The sequence below is a fragment of the Tupaia chinensis genome, unplaced genomic scaffold, assembly GCF_000334495.1.
Source record: "Tupaia chinensis unplaced genomic scaffold, TupChi_1.0 Scaffold138910_1, whole genome shotgun sequence".
Classification (NCBI taxonomy): domain Eukaryota; kingdom Metazoa; phylum Chordata; class Mammalia; order Scandentia; family Tupaiidae; genus Tupaia; species Tupaia belangeri.
Window position 1 is genome coordinate 286,503 of NW_006198801.1, and position 22,688 is coordinate 309,190.

A 22,688-nucleotide genomic window follows, 5' to 3' on the forward strand; every position below is an offset into this window, starting at 1 on the left:
ATTCCTAGCAGTTGTCACTCCTCAGAGAGCGATCTCTGGGAGTGCCCGGCTAAGGACGTGCATGAAAAGCATCAAGGCCTTAGTCTTTCTTTCCAGCGCTGCCTCCGTCGAGATAACTCACCCACGCCGAGGCTGGTCCCCGGCAACCAGAAACAGAGAGAAAGAGAGAGGGGGGGTGCACCCCCTCCCAGGGGGAGCCACAATCCCTTCTCCATTCTCCTCTTGGGATTTTGGGCATGCATACACACAAACCTGCAGTGAATTTCAAATCACTGATTCCAAGACACAAACTAGTGTTGGCCATGTGGGAGTTCAGAGTCACAACCACTATGCCACCTGCTGGCCCCATATTTATTTATTTAAAAATAATTTTACTTTATTTATTTATTTATTTATTTATTTATTTATTTATTATTTTATTTTATCAAAGAGAGAGAGAAAGTGAGAAAGGAACCCATCAAGTCTGGGGCTTGAACCACTAAGTCCCATGGTCGGTCATGGGGGAGCCCAACTCCTTAACCACCATGCCACCTGCTGGCCCTGGTAAAAGCATATTTAAACTCATGTTTGCTAACAGATTGTGTATGAATGGGCAACATCTCATTACTTGTTCACACTGTTACTTAAAATCATTATAAGTGGCTTCAGTTATTGGTGGAGAATTGAGTGCTTGTAGCCAGAGGTAGAATCTCTTTAAAAAGCAGTATTGCTTTCAACTGCTGCCAGTAGTCTGGAAAGCTCTACTCTAAATTCAACTTATTCACATAGTATTACTGAATGCAGCAAGAAACACCTAATGCAAACATTCTGAATCACTCCTACCACTATCTCTAACATTACAGCCTAGATTGGCATAAGGTCTGCATTGTAAAAGTAGAAAGCAATCTGACCAAATGTCCTGCCTATAGAAACAAGAACGTTTAGTTTTCTAGTCTGGCCTGGGTATATTTATATTCTTCATGGCCTTAAGTCAATACCACGCTTGAGATTTATTTTATCTACAGCACCCTAATTCTAAGTATAAAATCTATATCCTTAAGAATTTTTACTGTCAATAAAAAGTACAGTAGCATCAACAAATAAAGGTTTATTTAAATGTCATATAAAGGAGGCAAGCAGACCAGAGTTGGTATAGCTGTCCCATAAAAACATCACTACAGACTCCTATATTTCTGCTCACCCATCCGTAAAACCCGATACCAGTACCAAAGTCCTTGGAGTCTGTTGGAGTTCCAGCTTATATGTCCACATTATAGAAAGGGGGAAGGAGAAGAAGAAATACAGAGGAAAAGTTTTCTTAAATGTTCTAACCATACAAATATCACTTCTGTCTTGTTGACCTGCAAAGAAGCTGAGGTACTTTTTCAGCCCACAATTTATTAATAGTTACCAAAAAAGGACAAATGGATATTAGGTAGGGGGAAAAAAAAGTCTCTGACTAGGGAAAAAGCAATCTCTGACACAAACTGTCATCATTTTTCACTGCAAATAGTCTGTAATGCCACTTTTTATTTTCAGTTCATTTAAAAAGCTGTGCATTCAAGTGTCTTAAAGTTTCCTAGTAGATGTATTACATTTTGGATCTTGAACATTATTACATATCACTTTCACATTTCTTCCAAACTCTCTTAACAGATGTGCTCAATAACCTGCTGATCATAGTCACATGGTTTCTTTACAGTATGAATTTCCTTATAGCTTAAGAGATAAGATTTGAATGAAAGCTTTCTCACATTCATTACAACATACAGTGGCCTCACCCATCATGTGGTGTTAATGAATGGTTCCTTATATTCATTACACTCTTAAGGTCTCTCCTCTCATGCAAATTCTCTAAAATAACACAAAATGAAAATGGCAAGTATTTATGATATCCTATGTTCAAGGGACTATCCTCAGAGCTTTGTGGGAAAGTGGTAGGTTTTGTTTTGTTTTGTTTTGTTTGTTTTTTATTAATACCTAGTCTATGTCTTGATCCTCCTGCCTCAGCCTCCTCAATACCTGGGATCACAGGCACATGCCATCATATCTAGCTCTTTCAAATGGGGTCTAACTACTGTGCACGCTGAGTATAAGACTTCGATCCTCCCACCTCAGTCTCCCAAGGAACTGGGACTACAGGCATGTTCAACCACACATTTTAGGATGAGCTGGGAATAGAACCCACATCTCTCATGTGGCCTTAGCCCACCAAGCAGTAGTGTCCAGTGCACACTATCACACTGGACTTGTTCAAAAGCTTTTACATGCAACAACTCACATAATACTTTCAGAAACCTTGTAAGAATGGTATTATTCTTTGGTATAGATTACAAATGATTAAACCAAAGCAAAGGTTAATTATCATAATATATGTAATGAAGGAAATCAACTGATAGAATCAAGATAATGTAAAAATGTCTAATGGCTTTCCTACATTTAATATGTCAACAAAATTATTTTTTGTTTTAATTTGCTAAATTTTAACATGTTTCCAGTAATGACAGCTTTTTAAAATACGAATTTACATAAATATTTTCTTCCCCCCATAAAAATTCTACATGCTGAGCTGTATGAGGCAAATGTACTCTCATATTCACATCTGTAAGAATTCTTTGCAGATAATGGACAAATGACCAGCAAAAACTCTAAATAACAAAGAATCAGATCATTCATACATAAACTTGTGAGCCATTACTAAAATCTATCCCACACTCTTTATACTCAAAAGATTTTTCACTGTTATGAATTCTCTGATGTTGTGTTAGTTGTGAGCCACGAGTAAAAGCCTTTCCACATTCCTTACACTGATAGGGTTTTTCACCAGTATGAATTCTCTGATGTCGAGAAAGATGAGAACTCTGAGTAAAGGCCTTTCTACATTCTTTGCATTCATATGGCTTCTCACCAGTATGGATTCTCTGATGTAGAGTAAGTTGGGAGCCATGACTAAAGGCCTTCCCACACTCTTTGCATTCGTAGGGTTTTTCTCCAGTGTGAATGCGTTGATGTTGAGTAAGTTGTGAACCACGAATAAAGGCCTTCCCACATTCTTTACACTGATACGGTTTCTCGCCAGTATGAATTCTCTGATGCTGTATAAGTAGTAAGCCTCGAGCAAAGGCCTTCCCACATTCATTACATACATAAGGTTTCTCACCAGTATGAAGTCTCTGATGTTGAGAAAGATGTGAACTCTGAGTAAAGGCCATTCTACATTCCTTACATTCATAAGGTTTCTCACCAGTATGAATTCTCTGATGCTGAGTAAGCTGAGAGCCACGAATAAAAGACTTTCCACATTCCTTACATTCATAGGGTTTCTCACCAGTGTGAATTCTCTCATGTTGAGTAAGTTCTGAACCACGACTAAAGGTTTTTCCACATTCTTTACATTCATAGGGTTTTTCACCAGTGTGAATCCTCTGATGTCGAGTAAGGAGTGAACCACGATTAAAGGCCTTTCCACATTCCTTACATTGATAGGGTTTTTCACCAGTATGAATTCGCTGATGTTGAGTAAGTTGTGAGCCATGACTAAAGGTCTTTCCACATTCCTTACATTCATAGGGCTTTTCATTGGTATGAATTCTCTGGTGTTGAGTAAGTTGTGAGCCACGGATAAATGCCTTTCCACATTCTTCACATTTGTAGGGTTTTTCTCCAGTATGAATCCTCTGATGTTGCATAAGTAGGGAGCCTCGAATAAAAGCCTTTCCACATTCTTTACATTCATATGGTTTTTCCCCATTATGAATTTTCTGATGTTGAGAAAGCTGTGAGCCACAAATAAAAGCTTTCCCACATTCCTTGCATTCATAGGGTTTTTCACCAGTATGAATTCTCTTATGCAAAATCAGTTGTGAGAGCTGAGTAAAGACCTTTCTACATTCTTTACATTCATAGAGTTTCTCACCAGTGTGAAGTCTCTGGTGCAGAGTAAGCTGTGAGTTCTGAGTAAAGGCCTTCCCACAGTCTTTACATTCATAAGGTTTCTCACCAGTATGAACTTTTTGATGTCGGGTGAGTTGTGAGCTACGAATAAAGGCTTTTCCACATTCCTCACATTTATATGGTTTTTCACCAGTATGAATTCTATGATGTAAAATAAGTTGTGAGCTTTGAGTAAATGCCTTCCCACATTCCTTGCATGCATAAGGTTTCTCACCAGTATGAAGTCTCTGATGAAGACTGAGCTGTGAGTCACGACTAAAGGCCTTCCCACACTGCTTACATTCATAGGGTTTTTCACCAGTATGAATACTCTGATGTTGGGTTAGATGTGAAGCTCGTCTAAAGGCTTTCCCACATTCCTTACATTTATAGGGTTTCTCAGTAGAGTGACATTTTGGATGTTGAGATAAGTAAGTATGCTGGTCGAAAATGGACATTTTGTCATATGTGATCATCCCCTGCATAAAATATTCCTTCTGATTTTCTTGCTGCTTCTCCAACTTGCCTTTGACTTCTAAATAATCTCTGGAATTGAACTCAGGAGCACAGCTTTTAAGCCTATCACTCATTTGCCACTGAGATAATCCTGTTCCATAAATATCCTTTTTTGGAGATAAGTCCTTACTTGCACACCTTGAAGGCAAGTCTGAAAGATAACAGAACATCAGAAAATGCAGGAGAAATAAAACTTCCATAGCAGAAAACCAAATAATTGGAAAATAATATAAATTTAAAAATGCATTCATCAATATTTTTCTAATACTGTTTACTGTGACCCAGAATAATACCTACCTTTGTCATCACAACCTATTACACATATACACTTTCATAAAACAATACCTACTCTTTTCTATTTGGTTGTCAGAAAAGCCACGACCCATTTTTGCACAGAAAAACATACGTCATGACTTTTCCAACAACTCAGTATTTATTCTATGCTATTCTATCTTTTCCATTTTTCTCTCTCATACATACACACAGACAGTCAAAACCAATAAACTAATTTCTTTCTTTTTTTAAGACAATTTTGTTATGGAGTACATGTGCTCACTGGAGAGACAGAGAGACAGAGACAGAAAGCAAGAAATCATCCCCTAGGTGGAAAGTACACACCACAATCCCTTCTCCTCTACTTTCCTCAGTATTCTGGGCACACATGTGGGAATCCAGCAACCTAACCACCACACCACCCAAAGAACCCACCGCTAAACTAATTTCAACAAGTAATGCTGCTACCTAGAGTGTGAAAAAAAATATTACTTTAATGGGACCAGCAGATGGCATAATAGTTATGTCGCTGGACTCCCACATAGCTGATCAAGGTTCAAGTCCTAGATCTGGTGGCTTGAAATTCTCATCAGATGCATGTATGTGCCCAAAATGAAAATGAAGGAAAAGAGAAGGCAGCATGGCTATTCTCCCTGAGGGGTGATTTCTCATTATCTGTCTCTCTGTTACTGTCTCTCTGGCAAGTGCACATGCCCTATAGAAAAAAATCCCTCTTAAAAAAAAAACTAGCTAAAAATGACCTCATATCAATATGTAAAAAGGGTACCTGAGAGATATAGAATAATGAAAACTCAACTGAAAAGATGAGGCAAACAATGAAGAACATTTTTAACTGAGAGGTTCTCAAACTTGGGTGAGGATCAAAATTACCTGGGGAGCTTGTTAAAATTTTAGATGTCCAGATACTACACCAAGACTAAGTGAATTTAAATCTACTAATCAAAAAGAGTAAAGGAAAAAAAAATTTAGAGGTTTTGGCCTTATGACTTGTGTACTCAGAGAGAGACAGAGACAGTGAGAAAGAAAGTAAGAAATCACCCCCAAGGGTGAATGGCCACACCACAATCCCTTCTCCTCCACTCTCCTCCCAGGGTCTTGGGTACACATGCACACACACCTGGCACGTTTCAAACCACTGGGTCTAGGACTCGAACAGTGGCCAGTCATGAGACTGTGACCTGCCATTTTTAAAAACTTTTCATAGCTTCTAAATTAAACTTAGAATAAATGCCAAACTCTTCCATGACTTTGACAAAGCCCTCCATGGTCTGATCCATACCTACATATCTGATTTCTTCTTCGGAGTCATCTCAGCTTTGTTCACTATCTAACAAACATACTAGCTTCCTTCAACTCTGAAAACACCATGAGGCTTTTCCCAACTTACAGTTAACCAGAGCTTATTCCATCTTTTTGGACTGCTCTGTATGAGACTATACAAACTGGCTCTTTTAAAAAGTTATTTATTTAATTTCTTATTTGTTATTATTATTTTTAATTTGACTAGAGAGAAACAGAGAGAGAGAGAAAGGGAAAATGAGGAAGCAAGCTGCCACGTCCGGGGCTCGAACTGCAATCAGCAATGTGGGAGTTCAGCACCCCAACCACCATGCCACCTGCTGGCCCCACAAACTGGCTATTTTTAATAATACATACTTTTTATGAATGATAGAAAGAGAGAGAGGGTAAGAAAAAGAGATATCCTCAATAAGGTTTCCAGGTCCTGTAGCTCACCAGGATATTCAGCACATACGCTGTGTCCAGGAAGTTTTTTTGTTTTTGATTTTGTTATTGTTTTTTAAAGAGGTTTTTGCTATAGGACACGTGCGCTCGCTAGACAGAGAGAGGACAGAGAGACAGAAAGCGAGAAATCACCCCCCAGGGGAGATGGCCACGCTGCAATCCCTTCTCCTCCATTCTTCTCTCGGGATCTTGGGCACACACGCACACACGCCTGGCGTGAGTTTTAAGCCATCAGGTCCACAGTCAACTACGTGGGAGTCCAGCGATATAGCCATTACGCAAACTGCTGGTCCCATGTCCAGGAAGTTTTCAAGCCAACCTAGCATTTGAACCTCCAATCGGTCATGTATCACTGACTGAACTTCAATCACTGCAGTTTCATTTTTTACTGACTGTGTCACCAATTGAGCCATAATGGCTTTTTCTTATTCTTCAGGAATAAATTTAGTTTTCAGTTCCTAATTCTTAAACATCCATTTCCAGTAATTTAGAACATCCTTTCTGATGATACCAATTACAATCATCTGCTGGCCCCCAGAATTATCATTTTAAAAGAAGTTTTTACTGGGGCCAGCAGGTAGTGTGGTGGTTAGGGTGTTGGACTCTCAAATGGGTGACTAGGGTTCAAGTCCTGGACCTAGCAGCTTGCTTTCTCACTTTCCCTCTCACTTTCTGTGTTTCTGGTGAGTATACTCTGGAAAATTTAAAAAATCATCATCATTATCATAATAAATAAAATAAATAAAAGGCACCTGACTAAAGTCATTGGAGTTAATATTAAAATATAGCTGGTGAGGGACCAGCAGGTGGTGTGGTGATTAAGGCGCTGAACACTCCCACATGGTCGACCAGGGTTCGAGTCCTGAATCTGGTGGCTTGCTTTCTCACTTCCTCTCTCTCTCACTCTCAACCTCTGTCTCTCTCTGGTCAAATTAAAAAAAAAATGAATGAATAAATAAAAATAAAATAATTATTAAAAAATATATAGCTGGTGAGCTAGAAGTTGAAAAATATCAAGTCAGAGAGACGAAACTAAAACTTAAAATCCACAGGCCAGCAGGTGGTATGGTGGCTGAGGCACTAGACTCTCACATGGCTGACCATGGTTCAAATTCCGGACCTGATAGCTAGCTTTCTCAATTTCCTCATCTCTCTCTCTGTCTCTAATTTAATGGTTTTGGGAAATGTATAATGGCATGTATCCACCATTTTAGTATCCTACTAAATAGCTTGACTAAATTAGAGCAGAAATAAATGAAACAGCTTAGAGAAATGGTAGTGGGCAATATGTGGTGGTGCAGTAGTAAAACAACACTCTGCAATACTAAACCTACACAAGACAGTCCTGGAGCTCATGTCTGTAGGTCTCCCTCTACATGCCAGGCACGTGCATGTGTGCTTATTATTGTAGATGGCTGAGTGTGGGAGGAATTACAACATGAAGAACTTGTGAGGGGTGCCTATCTGTCTGTCTCTCTTATAGAGATCTCCTCCTGGGATCTTAGGCATACATGCACACTGTCTAGTGTGATTTTGAAACCACCAGGTTCAGAACTCGAACCATGGTCAACCATGTGGGAGTCCAGCAATGTAACTGTAATGCATGCCATCTGATGGCCCCAAAAGGATTTTTAAAAATTATTTATCAGGGCTGGCAGGTAGCATGGTGGTTAAGGCACTGAACTCTCACATGGAAGACCACGGTTTGAGTCCTGGATGTGGAGGCTTGCTTTTTCACTTTTCCTTTCTCTTTACCTCTTTCTCTCTCTGGATGAACTTAAAATAATAATAATAGTAATATGCCACCTGCTGGCCCCTATTTATTTAATTTTATTTATTACTGTTTTTAAACTTGCTATACAACACATTTACTCACCAGAGAAAGAGACAGAGAGAGAAAGAGAGACAAAGAAAGAACATGAGAAAGCAAGCCATCAGGTCTGGGACTTGAACTGCTGTCATCCATGTGGGAACCCAGCACTTTAACAACCATATTGCCTGCTGGTTCCCAGAATTCTAATTTTAAAAGAAGTTTTTACTGGGGCCAGCAGGTAGCGTGGTGGTTAGGGTTTTGGACTCTCAAATGGGTGATTGGGGTTTAAGCTGTGGACCTGGCAGCTTGCTTTCTCACTTTTCCTCTCATTTTCTGTGTTTCTGGTGAGTGTATTCTGGAAAATTTTAAAAATCATCATCATTATCATAATAAATTAAATTACTTTTATAAGAAAATGTTTATTTAATTCTATTTGTTATTATTATTATTACTTTAATTTGACCAGAGACAGACAGAAAGAGAGAAAGGGAATGTGAGACAGCAAGCCACCAGGTCCCATACTCGAACCACAGTCGGCCATGTGGAAATCCAGCACCTTTAACTCCCACGCAACCTGCCAGCCTAAAAAAATAATGCTTGAAAAAAAAACAAGACATTAAAAAAAATGTGTTTACTATAGGACATGTATGCTTACCAGAGAGAGACAGAGAGAAGGAAAATGAGAAATCATCTTCTGGAGATGGCTATGCCACAATCCCTTCTTCTCCATTCTCCTCTCAGGATTTTGGACAGGCATGTACATGTGTCCGGTGTATTTTCCAAAACAGGTCCAAAATTGAAACCCTAGAGTCAGCTATGTGGGATCTAGTGCCTTAACTACTATACAACTTGGCTGGCCCTTTTTAAAAGAATTTTTAAAAATTACTTTTAAAAGTTTATTTCTTCTGGAGCCAGCAGGTGGTGGGGTGGTTAAGGCCCTGGTCTCCCACATGGCTGACCGTGGTTCGACTCCCAGACCTGGAGGCTTGCTTTCTCCCTTTCCATCTTTCTCTCGCTGGTTAGCACACAAGCCCTGTATTAAATTTTTAAAAATCATAATAATTACAAATAAAATGAAATCATCTTTAAAAAATTTTTAAAGTCTATTTCTTCTCAATAGTGTTGTGATCCATGCCCATCATCAGCCAGCCAGAATTATGGGTATATGTGTGCACCTGTATGCATACACCATGGAATGTATACACTCAGGATCATCCCATGTGGCTTTAGCAATGCACTGTGTTATTGCTAAACCATTGTGGCTGGCCAAAAAGAGCATTCTATTTTACATGGAAACACAGATCAAGAAATAGTGTCAGACACTGCGCATACAACTGTAGTGAAAAATATTTTAATAGTTTGTTATAAAGCTAAATGTGCATTTAGGAAATCATCTAGCAGTCATTTCTGTAGATACTGACATTTGTGTTCCAACATTTGTACACTAAAATTATAGCAGCTTTATTCATAATTACTCACCTAGAAACAACCTGATGTCCCTTAGAAGGTGAATGAATCAATAAACTTTGGTACTTTCATATAATGGAACACCACTGGGCAATAAATAAAAACAGCTAATTTATACAATAAGGATGTCTTATATATTGTTGCATAAAAAAAGCCAGACTCCAATGGCTACATATTTTGACTGATTTATATGACATTCTTGAAAAGTAAAACTATAAACTAGAAAACAGGTGAGTAGTTATCAAAGACTGCATGGGAGGAGCTGACAACAAAAAAAGGAGGGGTTAACAACAAAAAGGAAGCACAGGGGGACTTAGGGGTCAGCACATCTCACTTTATTGTGCTTTGTTTTATTACAGAGATATTGCATTCTTTTTTTTTTTTCTTTAGAGGTTTTTTTTGTTTGTTTTTTTGTTTTTGTTTTTGTTTTGCCTTAGGGTGTGTTTACTCGCTTCATAGAGAAACAGAGACAGTGAGAGGAAAAGTGAGAAATCACCCCCAGGGGGATGGCCATGCCACAGTTCCTTCCTCTCCATTCTCTTCCCAGGATTGTGGGCACCCACATACATGTGCCCAGCGTGATTTTGGAGCCACCGGGTCTGGGACTCAAAACTGTGGTCGCCCATGTGGGAGTCCAGTGATGTAATAGCTATGCCATTTGCTGGCCCCAGCATTCCTTTTTTGTTTTGTTTTGGTTTTTTCTTGTTTTTTTTTTTTTTTTTTTTTTTTTTTTTTTTTTTTAGCTTTTTGCCATAGGGCCCATGTGTTTGCCTGAGAGATACACAGAGACAGTGAGAGAGAGAAAGTGAAAAATCACGCTCCAAGGGAAATGACCATGCTGCAATCCGTTCTCCTTCATTCTCCTGGAATTTTGAGTATGCATGCACATTCGCCTGGTATCATTTTCAAGCCACCAGATCTAGGATTCAAACTGTGGTCAGCTATATGGGACTCCAGCACCTTAACCACCACACCACTTGCTGGTACCAATATTGCATTCATTATAAATTGAAGGTTTGTGGAAACACTGCATCCAGCAAGTCTATCAGGACCATTTTTCCAACAACAGATGCTTACTTTATGTCTCTATGTTATATTGTTTTAATCCACTCTGTTAGCAATCACAAAAAAAACAAAACAAAAACAAAAACAAAAAAACCTTGAATCTAGATAGCTTATAAAGAATAAGGTCTACTTAGATTATAGTTTTGGAGATCCAAGGTCAAAAGGACCACATCTGGTTAGAGTCTTCTTGTTGGTGGGGACTTTTTGCAGTCAAGAGGTGGAACGCAGCATCACATGGCAAGACAAAGCAGAGCATGTGTGTCCATGTGTCTACTCTTCTTTATAAGCTACCAAAAATCAATCATGAACACCCTGCCCTGATGGCCTCATCCAATTTCAATTACCTCTGTAGGGATGTGGTTGGTTGACTAATCCTATTTCTTAAAGATACATGGCATGTTATTTGTCCTTCATGTCTCTTGTCTACACTATACAAAAAGCTGTTTTTCCTCTCTGCCCCAGCTGACTGTTGTTGAGACAGATTGATTCTGGGACCAGCAGTTAGCATAATGGTTATGTCGCTGGACTCCCATGTAGTCGACTACAGTTCGAGTCCCGGACCTGGTGGATTAAACTCACGCCGGGCTGTGCCCAAGATCCCAAGAGGAGAATGGAGGAGAAGGGAATGCAGCGTGGCCAACACCCCTGAGGGGGGGGTGATTTCTCACTTTCTGTCTCTCTCTGTCTCTCTGGTAAGCGTACACACCCTATAGCAAAAACCTCTCAAAAAAAAAAAAAAAAGACAGATTGATTCTGGGGCATCAGGCAAACATGCTCCCCTTCCAGGTTGTGTAGCCCCTTTGAATCCTTTTTAAAAGCCCAGCTTGGCGCCAGCACGTGGCATGGTGGTTAAGGTGTGGACTCCCACATGGCCAACCATGGTTTGAGGGTCAGACCTAGTCACTTGCTTTCTCACTTTCTCTCTTTCTTTCTCTAGTGAGTGTGCATGCCCTGTAGCAAATTTAAAAATAAGAATAATGATAAATAAAATTAAATAAGTAATTCTAAAACAAAACAAAACAGCTTGCTTCAGGGCAACAATGAAAGACAAAGTATGAAGTGTAGCATACTAAGCATGGGGTTGAAGCTGCAAAGTGCCAGGGAGTTACCATCCAGCTGGCCCTTTCCTACATGTGAGTTTATCCTGTAATAAATACCCATGCAGTGCTTTATTGGAGCTGTCTTGTTCTTATTTTTGGTCTCATTGATCCACACCTGAACAACTTCCCAAAGGCCCTATCTTTCAGCATTACAGTTGGATTAAGTCTCTCAATAACATTACAATGACTCACCAAATTTCAGTACATAAATTTTTAGGGGACACATTCAAACCACTGCCTTTCACCCCTGCCCCCAAATTCACATCCTGCTTGCATACAAAATCATTCCAATAGTCCCAAAAGTCTTAACCCATTCCAACATCCACTCAAAATATGAACTCCAGCTGTGAGCTTGTGAAATCAAAATAAATGACATGCTTCCAAAGTTCAACAGTGGAAGAGATATTAATATATATCTCCATCCATAAAAAGAAAGAATAGGCCCCAAGCAAGTAGGAAACACCAGACAGTAAATATTAAGTCTTAAAACTCCAGAAAGATCTCCCTTCTTGTGCTGCATATTGAATGCACTGATGCAGTAGTTGGGTCCCTAAAGCATTCTTGCCATTATGGCTTTGCTGGGTTCAGTCAACAGTCCAACTCTGTTTGAAATCTCGTCTGAAGTTCCCCAAGGGTGGTGTTGCACACTCATAGCTCTATGGTATTGGGATCTTGAAGATGGACTTGCCTGCCTCTCCAGCTCCACTAAGCACTGTACTTTGTGTGTGTGTGTGTGTGTGTGTGTGTGTGTAGGAATGAATGGAATCTGGTATGTTCACTGGAATGGGGCCTCCTTCAAGTCTGTGTTGTTCTAGTGACCCTTTCTCATTTACTGACTTCAGTGGCTTCATTTTAAATATGTTTGTATCTTTCTTTTAATTTTAAAAATATGTATTTAATTTTATTTTTGTTATTTCTTAATTTGCTATAGGACATGTGTGCTCACCAGAGAGAGACACACACAGAGAGAGAGAGAGAGAAAGAGAAAGTCACTGCTAAGTATGAGACTTGAACCACAGTCACCCAATAGCCTCTATCTTTCTTTAAGGTTTTGCCATAGGGCTTGTGTGCTCCCCGCAGAGACACAGTGAGAGAGAAAGTTGAGAAATCATCCTCCAGAGAGATGGCCAAGCTGCAGTCTCTTCTCCTTCATTCTCCTATGCTTCCTATGTTTGTATCTTTTTTTAAAATTTATTTTATTTAACTTCATTTATTTATTTAAATTTCACCAAAGAGGGACAGAGCAAGAAAGAGAGGGGAGGAAGTGAGAAAGCATACTGCCAGGTCCAGGACTTGAACCATGGTCAGCCATGTGGGAGTCTAGCACCCTTAGCCACCATGCCGCCTGCTGGCCCCCTATATTTGTATCTTAATAGTCTGAAAAAAAAATGCAAGAAAGAACTTGGGCCCATGAAAAAGCAAGAATTAAAAATAAATCCCTTGGGTCAGCTGGTGGCATGGTGGATGGTTAAGGCACTGGACTTCCACATGGCTGACCATGGTTTGAGTCCCAGACATGGCAGTATGTTTTCTCACTTTTTCTCTTATTCTGTCTCTCTCTGCTGAGAGTGCATTCCCTATAGCAAATAAAAATAAAATAGTAATAATAATTTTAAAATAATAATAATAAATACATTTACTAAGAAGGAACTATTTAAGGTCTACATTTCAGAGAAGTGAGTTTAAAAATGCACCTATATATAAATAAAAAATACAAGAAACATCTCAGTCTTTACCATTTTTTAAAAATCTGGCTTTGGAGGCAGCAGGTGGTATGGTGGTTAAGGTGCTGGATCCTACATGGTTGACTCTACAGTTTGAGTTTCAGACCCAGTGGCCTGAAAAATATGCCAGATGTGTGTGTTTCTGGCCAAAATCCTGAGAAGAGAATGGAGGAGAGAGGATTGTGGTGTGGCCATCTCCCCTGGGAGGTGATTTCTCACTTTCTGTCTCTGTCTGTCTGTCTCTCTGGCAAGTGTCTGTGCCCTATAGCAAAAAATTCTCAAAAAAAAGAAAAAAAAAGATTTGTTTCTTTTTGTTGTTGTTGTTTGCTATAGGGTGCATGCACTCGCCGGAAAGACAAAGAGAGACAGAGAGACAGAAAGCAAGAGGGATGGCCACACCGCAATCGCTTCTCCTCCATTCTCCTCTCAAGACGTTAGGCACGCATGCACACGCACCTGGCGTGTGCCCCACCAGGTCCAGGACTGGAACCGCGGTTGACTACATGGGAGTTCAGCAACATAGCTATTACGCTAATTGCTGGTCCCTGTTTCTGTTTTTGTCTTATTTTCCTTTTAAAATTAAAGAAATTATAGGTGCCAGCAGGTGGTGTGGTGGTTAAGGCGCTTACTACCACAACTACAGTTTGAGTCCTTGACCTGGTGGCTTGCTTTCTCACTTTACCTGTCTTTGTCTCCCTCTGGTGAGTACATATGCCCTAGAGTAAATTTAAAAATAATATTGATAATAATAATAAATAAAATTAAATAATTCTTAAAAACGATTAAAGAAATTACAGTATGTTTTTTGTGCTAATGTAAATGATTATAATAGATATGGACAAGTTGATGTGGCAGAAGACAAAGAGTAACTGTTCTAAAAGTGTCTTTAAAATGATGAGAAGAGGGCTGGCAAGTGGTGTGATAGTTGAGGGCGTTGGACTCCCACATGGTCAACTGCGGTTCGAGTCCCAGACCTGACGGCTTGCTTTTTCAGTTCCTGTCTCTTTTTCTCTCTCTCTCTCTCTGTCTCCCTCTGGTCAAATTAAAATAAATAGATAAATGGATAAGTAAACTTAAATAAAATAATTTTTTAAAAAAAAACATAAATGAATGAGATTTAGTACACAAGTGAGAGTACTAGCCTTAAGTAAAGGAACAGAAAGTTCATGTAACCTAACAAGAATAGGCAGAGTAAGAACAGATGTAGATAGGCAGATTGATGATGCTGCAGGAGTTTGTAAAGATCCCCTCTGATTGCTTCAATTTTCTCACTAAAATCAGTTCAAGGCAATTATCTAAGAATCAGGAAAGGAGAATTATAATAGTCATGATCATTATGCAACTAATAACTTAGCTCTAAAGTAAATAAACAAAAACCAGCAGACAAACAAAGAGAAATAATAAATCCATAGCCAGAGCAGAGGACCTAATATGAACAGTCACAAAATAAAGACAGAGAAGAGAGAAAGAACATAATTAAAAGGTAGGTAGACAGAGAAAACTGAAATAAAATATTTATCCATTTATCACATTAACATAAAACTGGAAATAAAAGATGATAGATAACCCTAGAACTAAGTAACTAAGATACTTCTATAAAATTTTTGTTATAAAAGGAAATAAAACTTACAAACCATTTAGAACTACCAAAAGCAACTTTGGGAGTTCTTTTGTGAAATCCTGTAAGAATTCTCTAAAAGTTGTACTCAGAGAAAACTTACAGTCTTAAATTCATTTATTAGAAAATAAGAAATAATTAAAAACTAGACAACAAAGATTCTAACTCAAGAAGAGAGAAAAAAGCAAACTGAATCAAAACAAAATGATAAGCTACATAAAAACCAGAAAATGAATAAGCTAGAAGTTTAAAAAGACTAGAAATAGCAGAACTAAAATTCAGCTAATTAAAAATACCAATAAATAGGGACCAATGGATGGCATAGCAGTCATGTTACAAGGCGACTGCAGTTCGAGTCCCCGACCCAATGGCTTTAAACTTATGTTGGGCATGTGTGTGTGCTTGCCAAGATCCCAAAAGGAGAATGAAGGAGAAGAGATTGTAGCATGGCCATCCCCTGAGGGGTGATTTCTCACTTTTTATCTCACTGTCTTTATCTCTGTCTGTCTCTCTCTGGAGAGCACACACCCTGAGGCAAAAACCTCTTTAAAAAAAAACCAATAAGTAATATAAAAATTTGACATGGAGAAAAAAATCAGATTGGGCACAAATCTAAAACACCTGAAAGGACAAGGAAGAAAAAAACAATATTAAGGAGTTAAAAAGGTTTTATGTGGGACCAGCAGATGGCGTAATGGTTACGTTGCTGGACTCGGACATAGTCGACTGTGGTCCAAGTCCCAGACTCAGTGGCTTAAAACTCATGCTGGGTGTATGTGTATGTGTGCCCAAAATTCCTAGAGAAGAATGGAAGAGAAGGGATTGCAATGTGGCTGTCCCCAGTGAGGGGTTATTTCTCCTTTTCTGTCTCTCTGTCTCTCTCAAGTGAGCACACAAGCCCTATAGCAAAAATCTCTCTTAAAAAAGATTTTATGAGAAAAATCTATATATGCATGGAGAGCGGCCAATCTGAGCAAACATGGTGACCTTTAGACTCATACAAAAATGTGCTTTTGAGCTTCATTTGCATGGCTATGAAAGTATTTGCATACGAAAACACTATCTGCCTGTTGTTGTTCATACCGATACAGCAGAGCAGTATCAGACTAAAGGAAGCCATATGTGTTTAACAGATTTTGTCCCCCAAAAATCAGAAAAATTACATGGCACCAGTTGTCTTTGTATCCCATCTCCTCTTCCCCCATTTTCTGCCCTTTAAAAGAATAAACCTGAGGACAGTTCCTGGTTGGGGCTTTCTCCATTAGAGAAATCAGGCCCACCTGATCCTTGCTTTTCTATATTTGTGTGTCTTTTTGTGTTTGTTACAGTTATTCCTAATCCATAGCCTCCCCATTCAGAATTCATGTTCTATTGAGTGGGTCCCGGCATATATGACTCAAGTGTAAATTAGAAAAGCTAGATGAAATAAATGAAAAATAAAACAAAAAATAACTCAGAGAGATAAAAGTTTTTTGTACACCCATAAACACTTGAGAATTTAAAATATGGGGACCAGCAGATGGCACAATGGTTACATCACTAAACTCCCATACAGTCGACTGCGGTTCAAGACCTGGACCTGGCAGCTTAAAACTCACACTGGGCACATGTGCATGAGTGACCAAAATCCCAAGAGGAGACTGGAGGAGAAGGGATTGCAGCATGGTCATCTCCCCTGAGGGGTGATTTCTTGCTTTATGTCTCTGTCTCTCTATGTCTCTCTGGTGAGTACATGTGCCCTATAGAAAAACCTCTTAAAAAAAAAAGATTTTAAAATCTGAATTCAATGTAATACTGGCCAGAGCATCCAAACTATTAAAATATATGCAATTTTAATTATACATAACTGTTGTTGAACATGCAAAAATGATGGAAATCTACCCAAGTCATTTTACAAAGTTAGATGAATGTAACAAAATTGGAAAAAGAGCACTCAAGAAAACTAAGTCAATATCATAAATAAACATACATAAAATTTTAAAATAAAGTATTAGCAACATGGAACCTAGTTGTGTATTTAATGACTAACACATCATAATCAAATAAATGTTATCCTACAACATCAGACAATCTATTTTTCCACATGAAGAATCCTGCTAGGGATGCTACTGAATATATCAATAGTTTTTTAAAAAGGGAAGAAAGAGAAAAGGGAGAGACAACACACTGTATATAGAGAATAAAATGTCCACCTAGAAATTCAATATTATCACAGAAGGATTATTAGAAATTTCTATAAAATTATTATCAATTTATAGAAATCAATACTTTGTCTTATACAATATCAGTATTAGCCATTTGGAAAATGTCACTGAACCAAACAGTCCTATTTATAATATGAACAAAATTTATAAAGTAGTAAAAAAAATTGCTTGAAAAGAAATATTTTAGATTGTTTATGAAAAAGCAATAAAACATTACAGAGCATATAAAATGGAAAAGCAGATTTAGCATGTTCAAAAATAGAAGGATTCAATATTGTTAGTACAAGGTATGTCAGTTTTCTTGAAAAATAATTATTATGCTGGATAAAACAACTAATATCTTTTTTAAAGTATGCTTTTTAAAAGAAAGTAAAAAAGATCCAGAGACTAGCAGATGGCATAACAGTTATGTCACTGGACTCCTACATAGTTGACCATGGCTCAAGTTCCAAACCCAGTAGCTTAAAACTCACACCAGATGTGTGTGGGTGTGTGTTCAAAATCCCAAGAGAAGAATGGAGGAGAAGGGACTGTGGCATGGCCATCCACCCCAGCAGGGTGATTTCTCACTTTCTGTCTCTGTCTTTCCAGCTAACACAGACACCCTAAAGCAAAAATCTCTCTCAAAAAAAAAAGAGAAAAAAAAAAGAAGATCCAGAGGTGACATAGCATAGTGAAAACCAGAAACTAGAGACTTGCTCTGAAGTCACAGGTACCCTTGGGACATTTCCTGACTGTAATTGCTTAAAGTTTGTGTCTTTTTTTTTTTTTCCCCTCCAAGGCATGTATGCTCACCAGAGACACAGAGGCAGAGAGAGAGGGAATCTAAGAAATCATCTCCTCAGGAGAATGGCCACACTGCAATCCCCTCTTGTCTATTTTCCTTTCAGGATTTTGGGCATGTGCACATATACACACCTAGTGTGTTTCCCAAACTGTCATGTCTGAGACTTGAACCACAGGGTCAGCTAAGTGGGATTCAGTGCCTCAACCACCACACCACCTGATGGCCCAAAGTTTGAATCTTGATGCCCTGGAGAAATTGAAGAAATAGTTCTTGGGCCCAGAAAAAGAGTAGGGATTAGGGATAAACCTCTTTACAAAACTGGAACTATCCAAGGCCTACAGTTCAGAAAAAGGGGAAAATATCTATCCAAATGACAAGGACTATCTCAGTCCTGGCCTAGACTCTCAATTAAAAGGAGGGGAAAAAATGCTTTGGATAATTCATCTTTATACAAGAGCTGTCAAGCATACAAGAAGTAATAAAATTTACCTGTCCCCCAGAAGCTAGAATTGTTGCATGAAGTATAGTATAGTTGCTTGAAATGTATGAGAATATAAAATGAGAAAGGAGTCTCTTAAAAATAAAAAAGATCAGAGCCAGCAGGTGGCATGGTACTTGAGGTTCTAGACTCCCACAAGGTGGTTCAAGTCCCAGACCCGGAGGATTGAGATTCACGCCAGACGCATGTGCGTGTGTGCCCAGGATTCCAAGAGGAGACTGGAGAAGAAGGGATTTCTCACTTTCCCTCTCTCTTTTTCTGTCTCTCCAGCAAGCACATGCACCCAATAGCAAAAATCTCTCTTAAAAAGTAAATAAAATAATAAAAATGATCTATGACAGAAGGAAAATATTGAAATGAAACAATACAATTACATTAAAATCTTAAGAAAAAATATCTTAAAACCAGCTAGAGAGAAAATACAGATTACTTACAAAAGGAATAACAATGAAATAGATGGCAGACTTCTCAAGAGCAACAATAGAAGCCAGAAGACAGTGGGATAATATCTTCAGAGTGCTGAGAAAAAAATAATTGTCAGTACAGTTTTACACCCAGTTAAATCAACAGGCAAGAATGGCAGCACAACAAGATTATTTTCTAGTTACAAAAATTAAAACTGCAAGTTTTTACTAACAACAACAACAACAAAAACCTTTTCTAACATATTAATGACAAATAAAATGATCCCAGAAGCAAGGTAGAATGGTAGAGAAATGAAATGCAGATTAAAGGATAATATGTGAATAAATCCACAAGCAAATATCGTCATTATAAAAAATAACAATGATGCCCATTTTGGAGATTAAAGGAGAACAAAACAAAAATATCAGACAACAATAATGTATTAAATTGGAGAAGATGATCAAAATGAAAGCACTCTAAGATCCTTATATTGTCCTGAGGGAAGACAGACATTAATTTTAGCCTTTATTGAATTAAGTATGTTATTTGTTAAATGACACAAACAATGATAATAATTAAAGTATCAAAACAGGCAGGAATGTTCCCAAAATATTTATCTTCACCAGTAATGGCAGAAATCTTATTTCATTTTTTATCAACAAGATATTTTAAGTTATAATATTCAGTGTACAAAGGTATTTCAAGTTATGATGGTAAAAGTATAAAAAAATTTATACACTGCTACTACATTCCTATTAAAAATTCTGTAACAATGCAATCAAGATGTCCATTTCTTATCTCTCTATGCAACTTCAAGTCACTGCCATAACCACCACCAATTTATTTCATAATAGATACTATCCTTTATATCTATGCTTTTCAACTTCTTCACCTTAAAAACCTACAAGATTTTAAAATATAAGGCATTTGGCTTATTTTAACACTTGTATAAATCAGTATGTAAATCAAATAAACTGTGTGTATGGATTAAAGAAAATGTTTTAATATCCATGAAATATGTATAATTTTTCAAACCCATTACCATTAATAAAAACAGCAAAACTTGTGACTAGCATGTAGCAAAGTGGTTGAGGCACTCGAATCCCACGTGGCCAAGCAGAGTTTGAGTCCCGGACCCAAAGGCTTAAAATCACACTGGATGTGTACATACATGGCCAAAATCCCAGGAGAATAGAGGAAAAGGGAATTCGGAGGAAAAGGGAATTCAGTGTGGCTATCTCCCCTAAGGGGGGATGATTTCTCACTTTCCCTCTTTCTGTCTCTCTCTCTCTCTCTCTCTAGCAAGTGTACATGCCCTATGGCAAAGAAATCTTTAAAAAAAACAATATAACTTCATTCACATTGAAAGGAATTAGGTGCATCTGACAAAAATAATCAAGATAATCTTTTTTTAATAATTATTTTCTATTTTAACTTTATTATTATTATTATTTTCCAATTAGATCAGAGAGAGACAGAAAGAGAGAGAGGGAAATTGAGAAAGCAAGTCACCAGGTCCGGGACTCAAATCACAGTAGGCTATGTGGGAGTCCAGCATCCTTAACCACTGCACCACCTGCCAAATCTCAAGATAATCTTTACATGCATGTAAATACTACACATTTTCCAAACTAAACAAGGGGGGAAATGGAATTACAATTTAAAAAACTTATAAATCATCCTGATTAAAGAAAGAGAATTAAAAATTAAGATTAGAATATAAAGAGTTAAGCAGAAAACATAAAATAGGGGAGAAATAAAGCCAAGCATATAATTAATAACACTTAATTGGAGTATGCCTTCAAACTCGAAAAATAAATTCTCAGATAATACCATATTACAGTGGTTACTAAACATGTTTAAATATTTGAACAACCTAGGGAGTTTTAAAAAATGACAGTGCGGCCAGCAGGTGACATGGTGGCTGAGGCGCTGGACTCCCACACGGCCAACCACAATTTGAGTCCTGGACCTGGCAGCTTGCTTTCTCACTTTCCCTTTCTCTCTGGTGAACACACATGCAAATTATAAAATGATAATAATAAATAAAATTAAATGTTAAAAATATTATATATTAAAAAAATAATGATACTGTGTCCTATGTGAAGAGATTGTAAGAGATTATTTGGTCTGGGCTGTAGCCTGGACTCTGTAATTTTTAGAAAGATCCCAGCTCTTTCTAAACTGCCTATAAGTTTGGAAACTGTTTCTGTATTGTTTTCCAAAGTGATTATGCCAATTGATACTTAAAAACAATGCATCTCTACCCAGATATAATTTATATACTTACAATTCATTCATTAAAGTGCACAATTGAATGGTTTTTGTATACTCAGAGTTGTACATCAATCGCCACAATCTAATTTTTAACATTTTATCAACCTAAAAAGAAACATTGTGCCTATCAGTAGGCCCTTCCCATTTCTCCTTTCTCCACTCCATTCTCTAGTCCTCTTTACCCTCAGTGCTGGACAACTAGTAATAATCTAATTTCTGCCTCTATATATTTGCCTAATGTGGGCACTATATAAATACAATCATAAAATATGTACACTTGTGTCTGATTTCTTTTACTTAGCATGTTTTTCAAGATACATGCATGTTGTTCCAGGTTCATCCATTTGTAGCATGTATCAGAAGTTCATTCCTTTCATTGCTGAATAATATTCCAGTGTAAGCATGTATCAAATTTTATTCATCCATTTATCAGCTGACAATCATTTGGGTTGTTCCTACTTTCTAGCTATCGTGGATAACAAGGTATAGAGCATTTCTGCCTTCAAATGTTGTGAATGCTTGGTACTGTCAGACTGATTAATTTTTGCCAATCTAAGGCATGTGAAATAATTTTCTCACTGTTTCATTTTTTTTCCAAGATAGCCTCTTGCTATGTCACAATACTCCTGGCTCATCTCCCTGCTATATTACAGGTGCATCAGTAAGCTCGGCTCTTTTTTTCACAGGGTCTCTGTATTGTCTGGGCCAGTTCAGAGCTTGAGATCTTCCTGACAACCTTCCCAAGTCACTGGGTTTACAGGTGCATGCCACCACTCCTGGCGTTTAGGTTGGACCTGCAATCAAACCTGGCTTCTCATTTGGTTCCAGCCTGCCAGGCACAGCACCTTAGCAGTATTTGCCACTGTGGCTGGGCCTCTCACAGTGGTTTTAGTTTACTACACTTGATCTTAGCTAAAAAGCCAAAAAGTACCTGTGCATATATGTCCAAAATCCTAACAGGATAGAGAAATGAAAGAGAAGGAAATGCAGCATAACCACACCCCATGGGGTGGGGGGGGGGTTGCTTTCTCCTTATCTCCATTCGTTTTTCTGTCTCTCTGATAAGCACCAGGTGCCTATATGTAACCACTGCAATGTGTGTGTGTGTTTTCTTTAGAAAGATTTTTGTTACAGGGCATGTGTGCTCGCCAGAGAGACAGAGACAGAGAGACAGAAAGTGAGAATTACTCCCCCAGGGAAGAAGGTTAGGCTTCAATCATCCCCTGGGGGAATGGCCACACTGCAATCCCTTCTCTTCCACTCT

The 22,688-nt window shown here is 38.2% G+C and overlaps 1 protein-coding gene across 4 annotated transcripts in view; it reads right to left on the reverse strand.

Moving 5' to 3' along the window:
- Nucleotides 1-485: 485 nt before the first annotated feature.
- LOC102482757 (zinc finger protein 420) overlaps nt 486-22,688 on the reverse strand; it is a 74,367-nt gene continuing 52,164 nt past the window's right edge. Inside the window, exons 1-2 of one of the 4 annotated variants that reach the window (XM_027765604.1) lie at nt 3,310-4,579; nt 486-1,354 (exon numbers count right to left, since the gene is read on the reverse strand). In XM_027765604.1, coding sequence (XP_027621405.1) covers nt 1,177-1,354; nt 3,310-4,502 — 1,371 coding nt within the window. In that variant the 5' untranslated portion in view covers nt 4,503-4,579 and the 3' untranslated portion in view covers nt 486-1,176. Of the gene's footprint in view, nt 1,355-1,652; nt 4,580-11,237; nt 11,251-19,176; nt 19,234-22,688 lie in introns of those variants that run through there. The other 3 variants (XM_027765603.1, XM_027765605.1, XM_006161707.3) reach the window with 3 other exon arrangements.